The sequence below is a fragment of the Elephas maximus genome, chromosome 5, assembly GCF_024166365.1.
Source record: "Elephas maximus indicus isolate mEleMax1 chromosome 5, mEleMax1 primary haplotype, whole genome shotgun sequence".
NCBI classification, from domain to species: Eukaryota; Metazoa; Chordata; class Mammalia; order Proboscidea; family Elephantidae; genus Elephas; species Elephas maximus.
The window spans coordinates 90,863,125-90,888,391 of NC_064823.1; the positions used below are offsets into that span (position 1 = coordinate 90,863,125).

Here is a 25,267-nt window from a genome sequence, read left to right on the forward strand (position 1 = left end):
GGCAGTTCTACTCTGTCTCATATGGTCACTATGAGTCAGAACTGACTCAACAGCACTGGGTTTGGTTTTTTGGTTTTAGAGAGGCTTTAGTATGCATCTTCTAAGTTCACACCCCTAATCTACCTACACAAAAAATTTATTCATTTTGAACAACAGGAGATAAGGATAAGGACAGGAAGCTATTTAAAAGACACTGCAATGGACTTTCTTAATATAAATGTTTATCTTCCACCTTGAGTACGTACACACAGGCCTTGCTGAGACAACCAGTTTTTAAAAATGCAAATCTGAGGAGGGCATCAAAATTGTACAAATGAAGAGAGATATTTTAAAGGAAAGAACCATGGAGATAAGACAAATATTCTTTTCTTCCCTTCTTTTAGTCAGGACCCAGCAAATTAAAATGTAAAAACAAGTGAGTAGCCCTATTTTTACAGAAAAACTAATTTCACTTTTTAAAAGTTACCCAGTGTGAGATAAAATGAGGTTTATTAAGTCACTTGTTTAACAGTACTGTTAACACTAACGCCAATTTCCAAACTGCCTAAGTTTTATAAGTGTACCACTGACTGTTTTAAATATGTCTTTTCTTATAGTTTGCCAGTAAGATAGGACATGGGCTATTTAAAAAGTTGCCTTTAGATTACAAACCAAATACCTCCCCATTCTTCTCAAAAACGTGAAGTTAGAATTTTTTAGTTAAAATCATATGGCATAATTTCAGTTTCCGATTAAAGCTATATGCCACATAAATTACTAAATGCCACAGGGAATAAAAGGCATAAGGGTATAATAAAGTCATTAGCTTTCTTTAACGTCTATTTAATTTTTAAATACATGTGTAGGTAAGTTTTCATTTTTCTATTACTTATAAATTAGCTATTTCAGATAACAGATTATGATAAGTTATACTGGAATAAATTAGACAATCCTAACAGAGTAGGGACAATCAATAAGACTTCCTAAGGTTTAAATATTCATGTCCTAAAGTTTCTCACTTCTAAAAGTTAAGGAGTATGACAGAAGTGTATGTATTTTTTTAAAATAATTTTAAGTGAAATATCTGCAGGATTATAAAATATTAACCTGGTCTCTGGTGAAACTCAGGGGGATAGTCAATCCTTGGTTTCTTTCTGCTGTTATGAATATCATACTCTTCTGGTCGACGCCTACACAAATTAGACACATTAGAAATTAAACTAAAAACAGCTGGGAGAACAAAAAACAAAGCAAGAGTTTTTGACAGAAACAAGTACAGAGGATAGCTCATCATTTCCTTTAAAAAATGTCTTAATTTTTGGTGAGCACATAATCTTAAAATTCATAAATTTTAATTCCTCCAAATTACTACAAACCAAACCTTAAATATATTGCTTGAAGTAGTATTACTCCACAATCTCATGCTATAATGAGATGCGTAGAAAGAGCCACCTGCTCAAAACATGCAAATCACATTTTAGTATATTCTGAACATAAATAATGAGTCACGTTTAAACTAAATATTCAGTTTAACAGAACATTTTCTGAAATAGTATCTCTGTTCAGGTGTAAAAGAAAGGAAAAAAAAAAAAAAAACCTACCATCATTATACAATGAAGTAACTGAATTCTATGTATTTAAAACTTTTAAAGTCATCTTCAGATAAATCTAAACAAAACTAAGAAATTCTTTAAAATTTTCTTCTGCTTGCACAAAATTATACTTTTCACATAATTATACATAAAATTTGATACTTATTAAAAGCAAATTTACATGAAATTTTTCAAAACCTTTATACTTTGAAAAACTAATTTCTACAATTAATAACATTTAGGAATTAAGGATTTTTTTTTTTCCCAAAGTAAAATTGGCTTTTAAATACTGCCAAGTAATAGGGTCAGTCTTAACAGTTCATAAAACTAGTTCGAAGCGTATTCTTTAGAAGGTGAAATTTTACTGTCTGCAGAGGGTTGCTCTTTACTGTCTTCCAAAAACCTCGATGGTTGTTTTAAGACATCATTAAATACACTTCATTTTACTTAGCATTTAGTAAAGAGCTAAACAAAATTTTTAAAAATCAAGTTTTTAGTACTAAATATATCTTTTTACCTTTAATGCCAAATAAAAACTCTAAAATAACCTGACATCACTAGGTTTTCAGCTAGTTTTCTAAATACTGTTTTTAACAACACAGCTGTTTTATTTAGTCAAACTGCAAAGTTAAGTGAAATAACACCAAGCCCCCCAACAGAATAAAAGCAGTTGTATCTACAATTAAGACTAAGAAAATTAAAAGCTGGTTTAAAACATAAACATACCGCTTTCTTGTAGTTTGGGTAGTGCATTTACGACCGGTATAAAACATGATAGTAACAGTTCATATAGTAGTCCAACTACTGACTTTAAGCTGTAAGCCACATACATAAATGGAGGCCCTGGCAGGCTTGAGAGAAGGTGTAGTGGTGTATAAGTATAGTTTGCAGTCCATTGCAAAACTGAGGTAAAAACTTCATTTGTATATACTGTATTGCACTGGAAACCTCTTAGCTTAAAACTTCAAAAGACATCTTGGTGCTCAGTCCTTTTAGGCCAAAAATAAGGGGGCTCTGCCAGGTTTCCTCCTACCTACTCCACATTGTCCTTTTTAAGCTCAAAGAAATGGGGGCTCTTGTTGGATAATCTGTACCTACCACAGGATGTTTCCACCAAAAGGAAACTTAACCAAAGGTTTCATCCCATCAACCACACTTCCAACAGTCTTTAGCAGAATATTTTAGATTTAGCTGTATGCAAATCTATACAGGGAAAGGTGTTGGGTAGAAGGGCTTAAATCAGTCCTTTGCAAAGACTTCTCCAATTCTGTAACAAGTTAAACCCCCTTTTCCTGGAAAATGCTGTTTAGTTCATAAGGTAGTGATCAACAACAATGGCGATCCTCTAACAAACACTTTTAAGTCCACAGGTACTGCCAGCATCTGGAAAAGTTGTTAACAGACACAGCAACAGCCCTTCTTTTTGGTTTGTTGCCGGGTCTCCCAGGGCCACTTGATTCCCTTTGGAAAGAACCTATTGTTTTCAGAAGCTCAGCAAGATGTGTGAATTCAGTGGGCACATGTTAGAGAATATTTGGCAATGGGGTTAACACATCACGGTGGTAAAATTTGAAACAGTCCCAATAATGCTCCTCTTGAATATCAAAATAACTTAAAATATTTTATCCTCTAAAATGAGGCGTCATCTTCTGAAAAATTATAAGTGATCCTTTATAAAAGTCCCATATCTCATAAGGATTATCCAGAGACACACCTGAAAGAAAAGGCTTTTTACAAAATATTAACAATTTTTGCAAACAAAGACTTCCTCCTTGTCCTTTCTAGCCTGTTCTTAGTAAAAAATGCCTACCCTCCTTTCAATTGTATTATCAGAATATTATCTAATCTAAACTGGCTATCACTCTTTAGCAAATACTTTTTTCTGCATAAGGAAAGATCCCCATTTTCCTCTTGAAAAATGACAGAGACCAAGGTGACCATGTGAAATCCTCAATGAAGCCACAAACTAGTCCATGCAGCTTGATTTGAGGATTTTCTTTTTCTTCTTTACCGCAGGACAAACTTTTGACGAATCATATTCCTCCATCATGTTATTCTGATACATGTGCCTATTATCAGTCCAAAGAACGTTTCTAACCTTCCCACATCCCGGACTGGTTCTCGACGGGATGGACGTCCTCTTGAGCGGGGTTGAGAATGCATTCTTCTCTTGTGACGCATTTTATGAATGACCTGATACAAGTCAATACTTTCATCAGGTGGAAACAGAAGACAAAGCTGGGTTCCACATTCAAGTTCAATTTCCTGGAATATGAAAGTAACAATTTACAAGCTGACAATAGGAGAACCTTTCAACAGACTTGCATTTTCCTGATGTAAAACACCAAAAACAGACTGGCTAGAGGCTTCCTTCCCGAGACTGATGATCAGATGGGATTCCATTTGTAAATCTTTCAGGTTTATGAAATCTTTCAAAAGCGTTTCATGTATTTATATAAAGGATAAAATTTGAAAGTATGGAATCTCTAAAGTTAGATTCACAAACGCAGTTGCTTAAAACCCTGTGACAATCACATTCTGCAAACAAAGGAGCATTTCTTTGTCCAAAATAAAAAAACACTAAGACAAAGTCATTCATCTTAATATGATGGTAGAAAAATACGTATATTAATTTCCATGAAAATACTTTTATGTGGCATATAATTTATAAGAATCAGTAACTATATTCATAAGAACAGAAATATAAACTGATACTATTAACTGATCGATTATGTTAGTGCGTGTCAGCAACTTTAATAATTATGAACTGCTAAATACACTGAAATACACTATCCCATGCTGGGCTTTTTATGATGAGCTTTTATTTTCAATTACGAGCAATGAACACAATATTACTTCTAGTTCAGAACCGTGTGGAAACTACAGAGGACAAAGGTTTGGGTTTACATTAAATCAATTTAATTTGTAGACTTGAAAACCTGAGCATAAATACTTAAATCTTCTTTTCATAAAGCTTCCTTCTATTCAGAAAACATCAAGAAAGATGTTAAATGGCGTTTCTAAAATGTATCATGCAAGGTACTGAATCTGCTCAACAGTGACAACATAACAAAAAACCACTTAAAAGCAGACCAATGCTCTTAAAAATTTTCTCTTCACTTGTATTAAAGTACCATACAAAGCTACCTACACTTCAACATCAATGGAGGTCTCATTAATCAGCTGTAATCACAGTAAATATGAGTTCCAGATGAATATTTTCCCTTAATCTTTCATATAAATTCTTTCAGAAAAGGTTTTAAAATGTCCTTCAATAAAGATCTCTAAATGGGTCAATTAAATATATGTGTTTTTTAAAGAAGTAATTAAAATGACAAACCTGTCCATCACGTCCGATCTTTACTGGCTTATGTTCATTCCAAGGATTGGTGAGATGAGCCGACTTAGTGAAGGGTAATTCACGCCTAAATACAAAGTAGTATCACTTACATTCGTTTGCAGAATCTTGCAGTAAGGACTTTGTACTACTTCAGTAATGGATACCTATGCTAATTATGGCTTAAATGAAACTAAAATGTATAAAATCAATTAGACTGGTAGAGCTTATACCCTAGAGACAAAATGCCTTCCAAGAAGTTCTTACCACATACTCCACCATATTCTAAAAAAAAAAAAAGCGGTATGATACAGTGCTTAAGAGCACAGGGTTTGGAAACAGACAGTTCTAGGTTTTAAGTCCCAGCTTGCTCTCTCTCCCCGACCCCCCAACTTCTTTGAGCCTAAGTTTCTTTCATTTTATCAACCAGAATATTCCCAACCATTTCCTAGTTGTTTTTAGTTTGTAAATAATGACTTATTTAAATGTTAAGCACAGGCCTTCTATCAGTGCACCCAAAAAATTGTAGTAATTATTTCTGGATCAACAAGCTGAACCTTAATGCCTAATAACAAATGAAAATGGAAGGGTTCCCCATCCTTGGTTCAGACTTGCTTTCTCAGATTCAACTGTCCTCCCCTATATTCAATAAAGCAATAGTCCCCACCATCCATGGAATGGCTTTTGAGTTGTACGATACAAATGTGTATTTATAAAATTATATATTTCTGTGCTTTAATTATGCCTTCAATTTACTACTTACTGGCCATACTACAGGACAGAATCTATATAATTTAAACACTGACTCAATTTCATCAGTTAAAATGAGAGAAATAGTACAAAATGGTCTCACCAAACTTAAAAAAGGTAATCTATGCTTTTATAGTTATGTATCAACACAAAGAAAAACTCATTGCTGTCGAGTCGATTCTGACTCATAGTGACCCTACAGGACAGAGTAGAACTGCCCCATAGTTTCCAAGGAACGCCTGGTGGATTCGAACTGCTGGCCTTTTTTGGTTAGCAGCTGTAGCACTTAACCACTATGCTACCAGGGTTTCCATCAACACAAAGAGTACAAAGATAAATATTTGTTGGTTGTCATGGAATGATCAGAAATTAACAGTATTCAATGATTTTATCTATGTATAAAACAAGTACATAATACCAAATTAATAAATAGTGACCAGCTTTGATTAAATATTTATTGTACCTACTATACAAATGAAAACTGCTGGCTCAAAGGACATACAGAGTAGAGTAAGACAAAAAGTAGCAGCTTGCATGCCCACCCTTTCTTCCATACCAGCAAAGAATAAGCATACATATTTTATAAGAGAGTGGGCGACATCAACAGAATACTTTTTTTCCCCCCATGAGGAAGTGGTGGGTGACATCTATTTTAAAGAAAGTAATCTGAAAATGCTTCTTAGATGTGGCATATGGGCTGAGCCTGAAAGAAAAATGACTCAGGTGAAACCACATACTGAGAGGTAAGGCAGGGTTTTATCTGAAGAAAAGAGAAGGGCTTGAGCAAAGGCACAATGGAGAAAGAAAACATAACCAAGTAATTCAGTCCAGTGGACGAGCTACATAACCATTTTTTCTAACTTTATTTTCTTTAAGGTGACTATTAAATGTTCGGATTTTGCATAATTTTTTTTAAAATCTCAGAAAAAAATCGGACATAGAATTAAGTCCAAAGGTAAATTAACATGACAGCAAGCTTTGGGGTGGTGGTGGTGAGACACGTGTATGGAGGATGAGAGTAGTGAGTGATGTAAATGCCCACTAGGTATTGCTAAAGAACTTGTATTCTTTGTCTCATACACATCTTACTTCACATCAAAAGTGCTTCAAAAGAGTATATACATATCTTTCCCTCTTTCCAGGTGTCAGAGATAAAAAGACTATTATTAGGTAACTTTTTTAGTACCCTATGGGAAACCCTGGTGGCGTAGTGGGGTTAAGTGCTACGGCTGCTAACCAAAAGGTCGGCAGTTCGAATCTGCCAGACGCTCCTTGGAAACTCTATAGGGCAGTTCTACCCTGTCCTATAGGGTCGCTATGAGTTGGAATTGCCTCAATGGCAGTGTGTTTGGTTTTGATTCAGTAGTGCCCTACGAAAAACTAGAATAAATTCATACCAAAAGCTTAGAACACCCAGGAACAGAGCTAGTTAACATTCCTTTGCATTTTGTATAATACTTTTAACCTTGGTTTCATGGCACATCCCAGTTAACTGGCCTAATAACATGTTTAGGCCTTCTGTTCTACCTCCTAGTTCATTATGTAGTACCATGAATCTTCAAAGCTTGTAAGCGGCCGTCCAAGGCACAACTGGTCTCTGTTTAGTTGGAACAACAAACCTGTTGCCATCAAGTCGATTCTGGGTCATAGCGACCCTACAGGACAGAGCAGAACTGCCCCACTGGGTTGTTGGATTCAAACTGCCAACCTTTTGGTTAGCAGCCACAGCTCTTAAGAAGGATATGGAATGGGTGGCTAATTAACTCCATGAACAACTGCCTTCTTTGCCATGAAACCAGAATAAAGGAATAGTTCCTGGTTACCATTATTGAACATTCTGATTAAAGATTCTATAGAGAAAATCCTATCAAAATGGGAAAATATAGAACAGATTTTCAAATTCTCACAGACTCCAAACTTCTGGAGCCATGGATGCTGGATAAACCCCCGTAACTATTGCCCTGAGATAATCTTTAAACCTTAAACCAAAAATATCCTCTGAAGTCTTCTTAAAACCAAACAATAGTTTAGCTTAACTAGTAAAGAATGTCTACCTTGAGCACTGTGCTCTTTCAAGATCTATCTATATGGAATCAAACTGACAACAGCAACTCAAAAGAGTAGGTAGGAAATGTAGGGGGCTTTGAGTTTACATTAGCAAAGGAGGAACAATTCAGAAAATCAGAGTGAGAATGATTACACAACTTGAAGACTGTAATCAATGTCACTAAATTGTACATATGGGAACTGTTGAATTGGTGTATGTTCTGCTGCGTATATTCTCAACAAAAGCAAAATAAATAAAAATTTTTTTAAAGTTGCTATAAAAAGAAAAAAAATACTTTTTAAAGTTTTCCTTTAATTTGCCAGTCAAAGACTAGTTACACAAAAATAACAAATGAGTATCTACTGTCACTAAGCTACAAGATCACAAACTATTACAGAATAAAATTACCACTAATTTAAATATGTGGACCAGGCAATGTTTCATTACGCTGTGCACAGGGTTGCTATGAGTTGGAACCTACTCAACAGCACCTAACAACAACAACAATTTAACTATTAGTAATGGAATACTCAAGATCCAAAATAAAGGTACACGCCCAGCTGGCTGAGTCATTTGGGGTTAAGGTTCTTTGTTCTTATCGGCTCTAACTAGATTCATGAGGTATGTACCCGCTGTGGCTCAGGAGTTACCTAAGAGTCAGAATAAATTAAAAGAAACTGCAAGTCCTTCATTTATGGTCCTCATCCTTACTGTATCCTGTCCTTTTAGGATCTCAATTATAGAACTGCTATCCTAACAATTACCTTTTGAGCAGATGTGTTATGAAGAAGCCTACAGATGGCTATCTTACTAAGGGTCCTATAGACCATGGGAGGGACTCTCTGACCTAAGCGGCTCACTAAATGGGGCAAATTTAACAAACATAAAACTGCAGATGTGTTTATGTTCTGAATAATCATTTGGGTATGAAAGTTTACCGAATAATGGAGAGATCCTGTAAGGAAAAAGGAATGGGTAATTTGACACAGAAGTGAAAAGGGTTAACTAAGAAACAATGAATTTAATTCTGGATGAATAACACTTCACAGATTATAGCCTTACTTTAACTTAGTAATTCCAGGTGGCAACTTAAATAAGTGAATTTTCATGCATCCTCTCCTACCTGCTAATATAAATCTTATCTGATCTCAAACTTCAGTGGGCCTACAAAATACCTAAGATTCAACATGTCTAGGGTAGGTCTCAGGAATCTGTATTTTTAATACTCACTATTGATGCAAGAGATGCAGGGGCTACACCTAAATAAACTTAAGTCTAAAAGAAAAAAAAAACTTAAGTCTAGTTGTTATTAAATCCAAAGGATGTTTAACATACCTAAAAATATATACATATATTTATTAAAGCTAAATCCCTTTAATTCTGAAAGCAAAAAGAAGTTTTCATTTTATACAGAAAACTCAAAAGTTCAAGTGATTTACCAAAGGAAATATCAACTCAATAAATATTACATGTCCTCTGGAACTGCTAAGTATTTTAAAATTACTCTTGAATAAGACTTATGAGTATTTAAGAAAAATTAAAAGTATAGTTTTTTACTTACAAAAATTCTTTCTAGGTTCTATATAACTTAAAACTTACTTTAAAATAATAAAAGCACTTTACGATCCCAAATTTTATACCCAACATTGGCTGTATAGCCTCTCTGGGTTTTTATCTCTGCTATACACTTATACACACTTCAAACAGGTAGTAACACGATTGAAAAACAAATGAAGAGGAATAAGACTGAATAATCTGTGAGTAAACTAAGTTCATCTTTTAAAACTAAGAAACAACTTTTCATATCAATAACTGAAAATGAAGCCTAATAGAAGAAGTAACATTCAAAACAAGATTGTACTATTTAGCCATAAAGAGAAATGGAATTCTGATACATGCTACAACATGGATGAACCCTGAATACATTATGCTACATAAAATAAAGACGCATAAAGACAAATACTGTATGGTCCCACCTGTATGAAATATCTAGAATAGGCGAATGTATAGAGACAAAAATTTATTAGGAGTTATAAAGGACTGGGGGGAGTTATTGCTGAGAATGCATGGAGTTTCTGTTTGAGGTGATGTAAAGCTTTTGGAAATATATCGTGGTGACAGTACCCATGAGGTATTTGCTCATGGTGAGAGGGCACGGTTGGTAAACAAATGCAGAAGGTGCAAATTATTTGCATAAACTACAGTAATTGATGTCACTGAATTGTACACTTAAAAATGGATAAAATTGTAAGCTTTTTGTTATATTTTTTCCACAAAAAAATAAAAATAAAAAAAAAAAAAGATCTACTGCAACTAATTTAAAATGAATAATTACATTCTCTCCTGTTTCCAAGGCAGTATTACCTCCAAATATTTTCCAACAATACTACAAATGTTTTTTAGTTATAAAACCTAATGCTGACAAACCTATCCTTTGGCCTTTATAATAATAATAATAAATAAAAATGTCTATCTCTCTGCTAAAAAATAATCTTCACCTTGGTTTCCCTAATAAGCCGTCACCAGATTTTTAAATTTTATGAATATATATTCTAAATAACTCTAAGCTTATTTTTAAAAACCCTGGGGGCGATGAGATTGGGGAGGTATAGCCTACAATCTCACCACTCCAACATTAGCATTCCAACATAATTTATTACACTGAATACGTCTTTCCATGTTGTTACACAGACAATTATTTCTGCATATTAGATAAACCATAATTAGTATTTGAGAACATATAGCTTTTTGCTACTCTATTAACAATCAATCTAACACACTATTAACACTGTTATCGTTGCCCATATATCTTCATATTACTTCACTGGCCTATGGTAAGGGTTTAAGTGCTTAGTCTGGCCCACATTACTATTTATCTTTGTCTTTTTTTCTCTTTTAGTAACCATCTGTTTCATAAAAAAAAAAAAAGGTGGCTCCCTATCCCACCTATATACATATATACACACACACACGCACACACACAAACCCTCCTCTCCATGGTCTCTGTACATTAAAGCGTGTGATTTACCTGCAAATCCAGTCAATTTTAAAGACTCCTCCCAGCATTTTAGCATTCATTCCTGCTGGAAGCACCCAGTGTATAGGAGATCCTCCATGATGCGATTCTGAAGAAAGTCTCGCAAACCCTAAGAGAATGAAACCACAACATAATATATACATGCCAATATAATGTTTTTATATGTCAAAATTATTAGGAGATCCTCCACAATGTGATTCTGAAGAAAATCTTGCTAACCCTAAGAGAATCAAGATCTCAACATAATATATAAAAAAACAGACGTCAATAAAATCAATGTTTTTATATGTCAAAATTATTTTTATTATTCTTACCCTGGAATTTTCCACTCTCTCTTACAGAAAATATTAAGATAACACTCCTTGCAGATCTGAATGCAGCATTTAATTTCTTCTCATTTACAGGTAGCGTGGACCATACACCCTACACAAAAATATGTAAAGATCACAAACTGAAGTTAACTGCAAAACACATGTTTCTAATTATATCTGTAAAAGAGTGAGGCTACTGATTTTGGTATATTTTAAATTCAAATAAGCCATAATGTCTTATTTATTAATTATCAAAATAATGCAGTATTAATTTATAAAAAGCTCAGCAGAGATATGGAGAAAATCTTCAGTCTTAATAAAATTAGAACAAGAAAACACATCATGGGTTGAATTTTCTGGCGTAGAATTCTATGTAATAAAACCATTCACCTAAAATTATTTTAAAATCACAATCACTGACTGGTAAATACATTCTGTTTAAAGGTGAATCACAAATTGTACAACATGTCTTCCTGAAAAACTGTACCTAATCAAGTAATTAAAAATTACTGTATTTGTAAATCCGAAAGAATTTTTCAAGATTCTACCATTTCTCAGTTTTTCTATTTAAGCTCAAATTTTATTCACCAATAGTTTGAAGAAACCTGTGTTTTACCTTTTCAAGTACTGATGGAATGGTTATTTAGTAATTTCTGAAGCATTTTAATGAAATTTCCCTTCATGGAAGTCAAAAATAGATAAAATGGGGAGGGGTAAGGCAGAACTCTGATTCAGTTTAAATCCATCTGTTCATTCAAACTAGGGTCTTTTCATTCATATTAAGTGATTAGTTAGTTCTGCCTAAACCGTGCTCCAGCTGAAGAACAGAAAAATATACCATTAAATAGACTATCTGGAGACCTGGTGGAGCAGTGGCTAAGAGCAACGGCTACAAACCAAAAGGTCGGCAGTTTGACTCCACTAGGCACTTCCTGGAAACCTTATGAGGCAGTTCTGCTCTGTCCTATAGGGTTGCTATCAGTTGGGTTCGACTCAACGGCAACGGGTTTCATTTTGGTTTAGGTAGGCTATTTAGTATATTGTCCATACAGCTTTATAGATAATCCTTGACCTAAATTAGAAAAACAATATGGATATTGAAAGAAATATAATAAAATATTTAACTTTAGTTTTAATTTTCTGTAGATCAGTAGAAACTATACAGAAACTCATTTTAAACCTAGAAAAGATATTTAGTTGGTGTAACACGCAGATGCATTTTTGTACCAGAAACAAACAGAAAAATTAATAACATACAATATCCTACAGCAACTGGGCATATTCTCTTTGAAAAGTCTAGGGTGGATCTTTAAGATAACTCTTCCCTTTTCTTCTAAACAAAATAAACTTTCCATACAGGAATGATTTCTTTTCAAAAGAATCGCAAGGGTAGGAGATACAATCCAAGTTATTAGTAAATTTCACAGGGCTCCAACAAGAATTCATTTCTTGTAAGGCCTGTTGGATAATTTTTCTTTCTAAACACAACAAAAACTGAACAGACATTTAGGTGGATAACAAGTTTGATGGGTAAAATATCATGAATCTGTTCTTTTCCTTAATTTTAATTAAAAAAATAAAATAAACATCTGATGGTTAAAAAAGACTCTGAAGCATAGAAGTATACATACAAGATAAGATCAGTTAACAAAAGAAACTTTAAAAAAGATGTTAACACCATGTATTAGAAACTGAATAAAGATAAAAACACAAAAATCAATAGAAACACATTTTCTATGGTGTAAAATTATATCATCTTGAATATCAAGTATTCTGATTTCTAAAATCACCTTTGAAAGATTTAAAGAAAACTCAAACAATTGACCATTAAATGGTTAACTAACCAGCCACAAACCAGATCCTAAACAGCAACCTGGCTACTGATCTCTACAGCTTTCATGAAAATTACAGTATCTTTATACCATGTATCGTATACTACTCAAGATAACTTAGTCCAACTTCCCACTAAAAAATTTTAGGATTAAGTTAATTTCAACAGAAATGATGCTAATACCTTAGCTTTGGCAAGAGACACATTCTCATGGTTGTTACTCTTTATGAGGAAAAATCTTGCATCCTGAAGGACATATTTGAGTTTACTGGTTTGATCTGAAAAAAAAGAAATCCAAATTGATTAGGCCACTATCACACAAAGGGGTACAGATTGTACTAACTAAAATTAGCCCTCCATAACCCAGCTAAAATTTTAAAACTCACAATCACCCATTCGACCTAGAAAGCAAAGCCACAACACGTAAAAATGCAAAGCTAAGAAAAGACACCAACACTCTGCAAGAAGGTAAATCTAATCTAGTGATGTTCCGATATATCCATATTCAAGTACGAAAATGCCTAAAAGCTTTACAGAATTCTTTTATTAGATTCCTTTAAAGATTTGTGAAAGACCATTATGCTACTTAAAAATATATCAATCATACATTGTGTCTTCACACTGAATTCCAGGATAACTGAACTATCCTGAAATGTCTGCTGTTCTAAAAGATATGCAATTAGAAGTAGTCATGGAGCTCTCTATGTAAGACTGCATTACTTTTTCTCCCCTTAATGCAATATATCGGAACATTACTACATTAAAACCATTAATGGAAAACCAATAAGGCAAAATTATGACTTTATGCAGCATGCAATGAAAACAATTTCAAATTTAAATGATACCTTTTCGGACAGCACGAACGGAAGATGATAATTTCTCATGCTTCTTTTCTGAACCTGTATTTAGCCAAAGTACATTTGTTCAGATTGAGCTTTAATAGAGATAAGACAAAATTTCTACAGTCTTGTCACATATAATTCTCATTCAAGACAAATTATTCTTCCTGGCGCACCCACACACACAATAAAATACTTCTCAATGTGTACGAGTGTTTTGCTTTTTGGGTTGTTTGGATTTTTTTTTTTTAATATATATATTTGAACAGTTTCCCACTCAGAAAACTAGTCACTGAATCATCATCTTCCAAGAAAAAAAAAAAGTGAAAATTCCACTTAAGCAGTAACAGAACAGTATTAAAATAATAAGAAAAAGCTTAGTTTCCTCTAGAATTACTACATTGAACATGCCAAAAATCAATACTAATGGACATCAACAAGTTCACACTAAGCTAGTCTTCACACACCTTCTACAGATTGCACTTGAGTCAGATAATAAAAACAATGAGAATACCTGCATATGACTCTGATGCAGAGCTTCCACTTCTATCAAAAACAATTGGAGATATGCCTCTAGCTCTCTTCCTTTCCTTCTTTTTCTCATCTAAAAGGAATCCAAACAAGATTAAAAAAAAAAACACACACATAGAAATTAACACAGGTACTCAAACTAGAACAGATCATTACTTGTCTGGTTTTTGTACAGCCCTTAAGTACTACTCATTGCTTATCTTCTTGACCCCTCAATTTCCTCTGAAGAATGTGTTCCATTTCACATTCTTTCTGTTCTAAAATTAAGAACATTTTGTTGTTTCTCACACCAACTTCAATCCAAAAACACATGCCTGTGACTAAAAACTCACGGACTTAATTGCTCTATACATAAACTACCAGTTGCCATCAAGTCAGTTCCAACTCAGAGACCCCGCATGTCAGAGTAGAGCTGCATTCCACAAGGTTTCAATGGCTGAAGTAGGTCACCAGGCCTTTCTTCCAAGGTGTCTCTGGGTGGACTCTGGCCTCGAACCTCCAACATTTCAATTAGCAGCCCAGAGCATTAACCACGTGAACTACCCAGAGACTCTGTATATACAGTGAAACCTGCGATGGCCAGAACTCACCAGGGCTTGTTTTCCTGGGTCGCACAAATATTCCGCCTTTGACAGGGTGCAGTCTTACCACTTTTCTACTGCTCTGTTAGTGGAAAATATTTGAGTTTTCCTTCTCTGGCACGTTTCTGCCTTACACAGGTTCTGGCTTTCACAGGTTTTACTGTATAAAGGAGATCTTGAATAAAGGATTCCAAGAAGAAAGAACTATCTGCAATGTAATTACTGTTTTTCTTTTAATAAAAATGTACTATGTCCCTTCTATGCATCAGGCACCACTGTACTCTTTTTTTTTATATATAATTATACAATCATTTCCCATCACAATATGAACATTCCAAATCTCATTCTGTGTTAATTTCTATATTGGGCTTTAAAATATTGGATAAACCCCAGAACTCAAAGCTTTTCTACTGGTGAAAATATACTAAAATAAATTAGTGATTCCCTTCAGATTGCCATTGCTTTCTTTTGTCTCTTCAATGCCATTCTCTTGATCATTTCCTTCCTGGATTACTGCTCTTATTTCAAATTAAAATTTAAAATTTATCCCTAAAATTTCAATGACAATCTATGTATTTCCACAAGAAAGCTAGAAATCTTAAATAGACAGAAAGGGTTTGGTTTATCCATCATGTAAGGGCCATTTCAAGCCTAATTTGCCACTTTGTGTATGGGGGGGGGTATACATCTAAAAGGGAGTGAATGATGTTCTCCTATCTCTGTTTATTACTACTGTAATTCTATCATGATATGTTCCTTTGGGAAACCCTGGTCGTGTAGTGGTTAAAGTGCTACGGCTGCTAACCAAGAGGTCAGCAGTTCAAATCTGCCAGGTGCTCCTTGGAAACTCTATTGGACAGTTCTACTCTGTTCTATCGGGTCGCTATGAGTCGGAATCGACTTGATGGGAGTGGGTTTGGTTTGGGTTTTATGTTCCTTTATCCTTCACCTGGGAGATAAAAGGCATATGAAGAGAGAAAATACCCGTACTTACTTTTATAAAAACGATGGAAAGCCGAAAGATAACAATCAATGATCATGCTTATACAACATCCCACTATATAATAACAACTAAAACTATTTAAAAAGCTTTAAATAAATTATCTCACTTAATCTTCACAATGAGTTCATACAATAAGTAATTATTTTCATTTACAAATAAGGAAACTTCAGCTTAGAGGGATGGCTAGACAACTTGGCCAGGGTCACAAAGTTCCTGGGTTGCAGAATCTAGCTGCAAATGCAGGCCCTCTGACTTAAGAATACAAGCCTCTATTCTTACAGAGCAACTGGAAAAGATATTTGACTACTACTCTTGAAAAGGGATTCTATGTCTAGACAGTTTAACAATGGAAAACTCTAAGTACATTTTAAGTTCCTTTAAGTTTAAGCATCTTTCCTTTTGCAATGTATTAAACTGCTTTTCCATATACGTGTAACAGAAAGCTTGCAAATGACCTCGATTTCTGTAACTTAGGCCTGTAAGGGAGGAGGAAAGCAGCATACATTGGCACAACTACAAAACCAAGCCTATTTAAAGCTAGAACCATGGGTCCATAATGATATTTAAAATAGCTGGCTATCAAGAAAAAATACCCGGCTTTCAAAAACTTTAAAATTTTCCCCTGAAGGGCAAACCACGAGATCCCAAGTGAATAGACTGAAGCCTTTTACTACAAAATGACTGGGGATCTCACCAAAATAGAGAGGAGCAGGTTTTGTCAACTCCCAAATGTTTTCCTCATACACATGTTTTGTTCACTGACTACACATTTCTATTTAGTGCCTGACACACAGCAGAAACTGATTAGTTGAATCAACGAATATAACAGAACTGAAAATAAAACCTTGTTAAATTTTTTCCTTTATTTCTTTCCGGAGTTCTGACATGTTTATTTTTCTTTCTGGGATGTTATTTCATGAATTTAAGCATTTTATGAATTATCAGACTGAAGATAATACAATCTCTTGTTACTGTTTGAAGAGAATATTTTATGATTCACAATACTAAAAGAATCACCAAGGTAATGCAGGAAAAATAACCGGAGTAGAAGATTCTACCCAACTGTTTAATGTTAAACCTAGTATTAAAAAAAAAAGAGAAAACACCATTATAATTTTTGTGTAAGTAAATCCCACTGCTCCTAAGTTTCTCTATCCGCTCCCTCTCCCCACTATTACTCTCATGTCAAAGGAACAATACAATGCTTTATCAAACACTAAACTGTACCACTTTTGTAAGGAAGTTTCTAAACATTCTGAGGTAAAATAAAATGGTGTCTAGAAAATTCATGGCACAAAACTAAACTGTGACCCCCTGTACTTAAAAACTGACATCTCCTAACCAAGGAGTTCCAAATCCAATCCATTTTTCTTTCATGCATTATAAAAAGAACTACTTCAAAGAAAAATTAATAATTTCCTGTATACTAAATAGAGAGTATCTAAAGCATACTTCACATAAACCCTTAGTAGGAAAAGAAGGGTTCCAGGCATTTTACTTAAAACAATAAACTTCTATTAACTAAGTTTTAATACCTTTTTTTTTTTTTAACTATAGGCTACCTTTCAATTTAAAATGTCTTCTCCACAAAAATAAAGTACTATCAACTCCCTTTCTATAGTATCAGCATCATCTGGGATGCTTGTGAAAAGTGCAGATTATCTTGGGCCCTCCTCATTTAGATAAGTCTCCCCCTTTTTTAACTTAGATAAGCCAAATATTCAAGTCTGAGAAACACTGTTCCTAACAGAGATACTAAAGATTCCTACTACAAAATGTTCCCTACCCCAGTGGGTAGTTTCACACACTCTCCACAATAAATCAACACTCATTCATTTTACCAATGCCATTTTTGGTCCCTATCCACCATTATAAATTATTAAAAAAAAAAAATTCCATCCATTTGCAAAAAGCATGATGAGAAAATATAATTAAAGATTCCCCAAGTTTCTACACCAAGCCCAACTATTCATCCATTCAGTTTAACTCTTAACCCCTCTTTAAAAATCTATCAAATACTCCTGAAGTCCTACCTTTCAGACCAAGATTAGACAGGCCTATAAAACAAACAATAACACAAGTGAGGGATGTGTTTCTTGGTTCAATCACATATAAGAGACCAAATGGGCAACACCTGCTGAAAAACAAAGACAAAAAAGCAGGAAGGGACAGGAAAACTGGATGAATGGATGGAGAGAACCCAGAGTGGAAAGGGAAAGGGGGAGAGTTCTGACACACTGTAGGGATTGCAACCAATGTCAAAAAACAATTTGTGTATAAAGTTTTGAATGATAAACTAATTTGCGCTGTAAACTTTCATCTAAAACACAATAAAATTAAGGAAAAAAAAAAAACTATCAAAGCTCCCAAACCAGGAACTCTAGAGAGGAAAAGCTTCAGTTGCCAATAACTAGAACACAGCTGGCCACTTACTTTATATCAAAAACATGATTTGCTAACAATACACTGTTAAATGATAAAACTTTATAATAAAACTAAGTATCCCATACATCAAAAGAATATGATTTTCTTGTATTCCAATATATAGTACATTCTGCTTATGGGGCAAATCTGGTAGCCTAAGACAGCCATACCAGTATAATCTCAGGGGTCTTTAAGTACCCTAATCCCTCTTTGCTTATACCCTGTGAATTTCCCCCAAGAGGGACCCTCAGTTTAGTGACTACAACTTCCTGCTATTTCTATGCTTTCACCTCATGGATCAAATAGGGATAAAGTGGTAGGACATGTGGTATTGAAGAAATGACCCAAGATGATTCTTACCCAATCTCTCCACAAGAATTTTACATTCTTCTTTTCCATTCTGTATCTTTACACCCCAGCCCTCTGTAGACCCTGTCTCGGGTCAACCCAAAAACAAAGAATTAAAAGTATGTGCTCTCAAGAGAGAAAGAAAGAAAGAAATGTGTTTTGATTTTATCCTCACATGATGGAAACCTAGAGGCATTTTACTACGGAAACACAGTAATATAGTGGGCAGGTTCCACCTGAATACATTTCAAGTACATCAGTATTAAAACAAGCATTTGTCAACTGGTATGAAACTCTTTTATGAAACTCTAAGACCTTACAACATTACAACCTGAAATAGATTTCCTTATAGGGAAACAAAGTATTAGACTTGTATTCATTTACAACACACTCCGTAGCTGGGAAATGTCTTTACTAAGGTATGTAAACTTTACTTAAAATTACTCAAATGTATTTATAACACCCAACAACAAATAACTACAGAAGATTACAGAACAATCACATTAACATCCTCCAATTTCCTCAAAAAGTTTGTAACTTAATTTAAGCATTCTCAAGAATAAAATCAATTAAAAAAAAAAAAAAAGACAATTTTTTACATACAAAAAGTAGTACCTGATCCCTCTGTGCCTGAACCAGATCTGACAGATCCATCTGTGAAGGAAACAGACTCAGAATCTGAGTCGCTAGCCTCACTTCGAGTGTCATAATCATTGCCCTCCTCCTTCTGGTCTCTCTCATCCTGTTCATACTCTTCTTCTTCTTCCTCCTCCTCCTCCTCTTCCTCCTCCTCCTCTCCATCTTCATCCACCTCTTCATCTTCCTCCGCATCTTCTTCTACCTCTTCATCGTCCTCCACATCTTCTTCCACTCCTTCCTCTTCATTCTCAGTGTTGTTCCCCTGCTCATCAGAAGAACCACTGCTGCCAGTCTCATGGTCGGAACCATATTCTTCAGAGTTCACTTCTTCCTTAGAAGACTGGCTGGATCTGCTTGCGCGTCTATCCACATCAAGCCCGATTCTCTGATGTTTAAAGAAAAAGGGAATCAACAGTCATATTTAACAGACAAGGTCAGGGTGAATAAATAGCTCTAAAACGAATTGCTTTCTGTTTTATATCTGCAATATTTACTACCTCAGAATCATCTGGTGTTGGGGATTTGGCCCTCCTTTCAGGATCCCTTTTCCGGAGACAAGTCTTTTCAGGTTGACTCTTATAAGGTTCTCTGGAGGCACTGCTTGACAAACGGATCTTCCGATCAGCATCCAGACGCTTGTTTCTTTCAGATCTTTGATATTCCTCATTTTTATACTCTGTGATAGGCTTTCCTTTTGTACTAACTATTCTTTTGTTACTGCTAATAGATGAGCTCAGTGGCTTTGAAATCAACTGTCTTGAATGAACAGAAGGCTTTTGTCGTTTGGTGTCAGTAGATTCCATTCGGTCGCTTTTTCTTTTTGATCCTTAAAGATATGATTTAAAAAGACATAAAACTGTTTGTAGTATTCTATTTATCTCACAAAAAGATCAACAGATGATATATATCAGGGAGAAAAAAGTTTCATTTCTTTAAAATGTCTTTTGAAACACTTGTATTCCAAAGTTAATCTAAAAGAAAACATAGCTTTCAAATATACGGGATAAACTCATGTATTTGAGAAGTTTCATATGGAAAAGTATACAACAGTTTGTTATACTGACTGTCCTTTTGGTGTCAACTGCCTCAAGGAACAAATACAAAAGCTAGTCATTTTCTTCAGAAATTCTCTTTTATTTAACTACCATTACTTTAGCAAAATAATAGTAACTTTATATACCCTTTTTCTCGTTTTTATCTTGTTCACTTTCTGGGTTATACAGTTCATCATCCTGTTCTGGTACTTCAGTCAAAATATCATCAAGAACATTAAGCTCTCCATCTGAAAACAAAAAAATTAATAGGGAGAAATCAGTATTATTAAGCGTTTATTTTTGAGTACGTAGTGTGTTGAGGCCATGGAAGTATGAGAGCATTAACACTCAAGAAGCTTATATTTCAGATTAAGACCCAACACTCATAAAACAATGCAAAAGAAGTCAGCACAGAGCTCTGGTCTACAAAGTCAGGAATATGTACCCCACGGGGTTATCAAGGCTGTGTACTCCCCACAAAATACTTACTGATTACCAAGGGAAATACTTTATCAACTTTCCAGTGGCAAAATCTGACAGACATCGGTTTACATAATTAAACTTAATATCATCAGTAATGGGAAAAATCAGTATCACAAGCCTCGTGGTGACACCCTGAGAATAAAAATGCTTGTGTGGTACCACTGAGGAAAACTCAAAATTTCAATGCAATCATGAGGAAATATCAGATAAACTCAAATGAAGCAGTATTCCAAAAATAACTAACCTGTATGTTGCAAGAATGTCAAATTTCCAAGGAAATACAAAAAACTAAAGGAAATATTCCAGGTTAAAGGATATAAAAAGACACGCAAGTGAATATAGGAGAGGATCTAGGATAACTGGGAAAATTGGTGAGATCTGAACAAATTATAGTATGCAGCAACATTAATTTCCAAATTTTGATAGTACTGTGGTTAAGGAAATCAAAGTCCTTGTTTTTTAGGACACAAATACTCAAGTATTTAGGGGTAAAGGGGCATCATGTTTGCAACTGTCAAACGGTTCAGGGGGAAAAGGTGTGTATGTATCTGCGTGCATGTGTGTGTACACGTATGCACATACATATATTGAGAAACACAAATGTGATAAAATGTTAATATTTGGGGAATATGATGGAAAGGTAAGAGGAAATTCTTTGTACTATTGTACCTTTTCTGTGTATCTGAAAGTATGTCAATATAAAAAAGTTAAAAAGAAAAAAATTATTGATGTGATACACAACCACAACAGTCTGCAGGTCACTGGTATGGACTACAGAAGTATAACTTACATCTGAGAAGAGAACTGACTATACTGACATATTCGATGATCACGAAAACTGTGAACTCAGCTTTGTCCCCCAACCCTCACCCTCTGCCACGTCCAACACTGCAAAATAAATCTTTGAAATATATGCAAATAATTACCACTTTAAACTGATTTTTTGGCAATGCACTAAAGCTAAATGGTAAATGTTTTGAACACTAAGTATTCTGGTATCAAAAGTATCTTTCAACTTTAAGGTATGGCAAGGGAAAAGTGCAAAGTCATGAAAACTGATGAGACAGCAAAACTATGGTTATGGCAAAACATTCTTAAAAGGTAATATGAACTAGCAGACTAATTTCAAAGTAGTGCACCAGAAAGCTCTGTACCTCCAACATTACAAAATTTTTAATTTGCTAAAATATTGAAAGTCAGCCATAACATACTCTTTTGATGGTCTACATATTAATACTGTAAATAATCCATGACATCAATATACTGTGGTCTGATCACGATCATATAAATCAGAGGTAGGCAAACTAAGCCCTGTAGGCCAAATTCCACTGATGACTTTTTTTTTTTGGTATGGCCTATAAGAATTTTATATTTGTAAGAGTTGTTTAAAAAAAAAAAAAAAAGAATGACAGAGAACTTGTGTGGTCCACAAAGCCCTTTACAAAAAAAGTTTGCCAACGCCTCATAAACTATCACATTTTAAGTTACTTTCCTACATCACTGAAACTACATACATATTTACTAAAATATGACGATACAGGGAAAAGAGATTTGCTTTAGGAGGTGAGGAATCCAGGTCACCACCAAGTAGCTAGGTATCTTTGGGAAAGTCTGAAGTCTTTCTGAGCTCTGGTTTCATCACCTCTGATATTTAGAATACAAAAATCAGTGGGGTTTGGGAAGGGAAAAGAAGTGATTTGAATCTCCTGATGAGTTTTTCAACCTACAAGCCTTTCCTAACATCATCAGATTCTAATAAACCCTCCCCAACCCTTTTGTGAATGGCTAGGCTACATGATACACAAAATCTGGTTCAGAACACAAAACAAAATCCTTTCTTCAATACAACAAGCACACGTTCCAATAGCTACTGTTGCATAATACACCACCCCATGGTGCTGGAGCGCAACTAGGGTCTCTCATGTGTTTGCAATCACATGGTGGCTTGGGCTGGAATCATCTGAAGGCTTGCTTATTCACATGTCTGGGGGATGCCTGAGTGGAGAAGACTCAAAACAGCTGAGGTTTTTGGGCATTTTCTCTCAAACTCCCTCTCTACGGTCACTCTCCACCATGGCAGCTTTAGGGCAGTCAGGCCTCTCTTACGTGGTGGTTCGGGGCTCTAAAGGATTATGACTCAAGAGAAAAACAGGTCAGGGGAAAGCCCTGCTAACACTACTATCAAGACTACCGCCAACACTAAACCATGGCACTTTATTCACACAGTCAATCACAAAAACCCACCCAGGTTCAGGAGCAAGAGACAAAGACTCCCTCTATTGATGAGAGAGGTATCAAGTACTTGGTGGATGTACTCAGGATTTTAGTTATAAATGTAGGGCATATTCTTTAAAAGCTGGTTTTAAAAGGTCAGTGTGAAAGCTTACACTATTGAGTTGCAAGGCCAACTTAAGCTGCTGCTTCTCACCAATTCCTTCATGGCTAGGAAAAGTATATTTTGTGTATTTTAACTCATTTTTCCAACTTAGGATGAATTAGTTGTAAAGAAAGGAAACATTTTAATACTCTCTGAAGCCACTGCTGTTAAAGACTAATCATCACTGGCATGTGATTTTGCAAAGAAAGAATTATCTCGTTAAGGGATGAAGTAATACCCACTAGAGTTCACTAGGGTGACTTTCTTTGAACTGCCTTAATAGTTTTAAATCACTCTTTCTTTGCACTGAAATACAATATTGATAGTCTGTATGAATAGAGATTTGTATACAATTACTTCATAGTGCTTTTACAGCAGCACCCTAAGAAAATTAACAGTAAAATGAACAAAGTTCAGTGAAGGTCAGGTTAAGAAAAGTTTCATGAACATACAACTCATGTACTACAAGAATAATCCTAAGGCATTATTTCTGTAGAATACAGCACTTCACATTAAAACATCTTTTTTTTTGTAAGTCTATACAGAGAACTATACACAGACATTTTAAGACCTCTACACTTTTCTGTTCCAAAATTAAGATACCACAATGAGATAAATTTTTCAATGTGTCGGGGCAATGAATTAGCTCAAATGAAACATAAAATGCTTCACTAAAAAGTTATTTCCAATTAGAGCTACAACTCATATCCACCCAAAAGTTGCACACTAGCAGCATGTAGGCTGGTTGAATCCAGCCCTCAGATGTGCTATTTTTGAAAACTCCAAGGATTTAAAGTAAAAATCTAGACCCTAAACTTCGGAGGTTTTTTTGTTGTTTGCCTGGCTTTTCTTTTTTTTTTTTTTTTTAAAGAAATCTTTGATAATTATGGGCCCATATACCCCACACTCAAACCCACAATCATCGAGAGTATATCTGCCCCATAGGGTTTCCAAGGCTGCAATATTTACAGAAGCAGACTCAAACATCTTTCTCACAAGGAGTGGTTGGTGTGTTCGAACCGCCAACCTTTCAGTTAGCAGCCAACTGCTTTAACCATGGCACCACCAGGGCTCCTTTATGAGCCCATATTCTTGCCTAAAAACAACTAGCTGGAGCAGTCTTGATCCTCTACAAAGACAAAGAGAGTACCCTATGCCCAGGTTTTGCATGACAATCTGGGTTTACAGCTGGTGACTGAAATCAGTGTTCTTTACTAATAGTGCCTAGACAGAGACCCTGCTTTTTTTTTTTTTTTTTAATACTTACCTTTTGTATTAAACAAGTACTTTACCTACCAGACCCTGCACACAACCTCTGAATAACACCAATAGTACATAACTAAAAGGCTCATTTCAGTAAACACTGATGCACAGAAACACTACAACAAACTCCACTTTTCGTATGTAGGATACTTTGTGAGTTAAAAATTGAACTCTGAAGGCGACATTGTTGTTGTTAGGTGATGTCCAGTCAGTTCCGACTCAAAGCAACCCTATAGGACAGAGTAGAACTGACCCACAGGGTTTCCAAGGAGCGCCTAGAGGATTTGAACTGCCAACCTTTTGGTTAGCAGCCAAACTCTTAACCACTATGCCACCAGTGCTCCATCTAAGGGGAATAATCCTACTCAATTTTAATGGATTATTACCTTGACAGAATGCAAGCACAGCGTTGTCAGATCTTCCAAATTTTCAAGAAGAATCCCAAATCCAGATTTTTATTTGGAATTTCTAACTTCTAAATATCACCCTAACTAAAAAATAAAAGACAAAAAGCAGGCAGCCTGTGGAAGTCCAACGACCTGTGAATGCCCTGATTCATATTATTTTATGCATATGCACTGCATTAGTACCACAAGCACAATCTTAGCTATCTGAAATTGTTAGTAAACTGAGTTTTCAGATAAAGGTATAGATTCCCAGAGATACAGGAAGTCAAACAACTAAAAAAAAAAATAAAAAAAAAAAGGAGCACTGTTTTTACAGCCTGCTCAAAAACTCTAAAATATTAGAAGTAACGGGGCTAGTTTTTCATTGTTTGTTCAGGATTTTTGTTTTAGATAAACATGGGAACTTAAAAATCCAAATGGCTTTCAAAGTAGTTTAACCTAGGAAGGTTATGTA

The 25,267-nt window shown here is 34.9% G+C and overlaps 1 protein-coding gene across 4 annotated transcripts in view; it reads right to left on the reverse strand.

Annotated features, from left to right (window-relative positions):
• YTHDC1 (YTH N6-methyladenosine RNA binding protein C1) overlaps positions 1 to 25,267 on the reverse strand; it is a 42,187-nt gene that overhangs the window by 11,978 nt on the left and 4,942 nt on the right. For 2 of the 4 annotated variants that reach the window (XM_049886100.1, XM_049886099.1), the window contains exons 2-12: positions 20,430 to 20,531; positions 19,747 to 20,075; positions 19,226 to 19,634; positions 14,238 to 14,327; positions 13,730 to 13,783; positions 13,068 to 13,162; positions 11,057 to 11,165; positions 10,734 to 10,851; positions 4,912 to 4,996; positions 3,670 to 3,836; positions 1,087 to 1,169 (exon numbers count right to left, since the gene is read on the reverse strand). In XM_049886100.1, the coding sequence (XP_049742057.1) occupies positions 1,087 to 1,169; positions 3,670 to 3,836; positions 4,912 to 4,996; positions 10,734 to 10,851; positions 11,057 to 11,165; positions 13,068 to 13,162; positions 13,730 to 13,783; positions 14,238 to 14,327; positions 19,226 to 19,634; positions 19,747 to 20,075; positions 20,430 to 20,531 (1,641 nt within the window). The remainder of the gene's footprint in view (positions 1 to 1,086; positions 1,170 to 3,669; positions 3,837 to 4,911; positions 4,997 to 10,733; positions 10,852 to 11,056; positions 11,166 to 13,067; positions 13,163 to 13,729; positions 13,784 to 14,237; positions 14,328 to 19,225; positions 19,635 to 19,746; positions 20,076 to 20,429; positions 20,532 to 25,267) is intronic. The other 2 variants (XM_049886102.1, XM_049886101.1) reach the window with 1 other exon arrangement.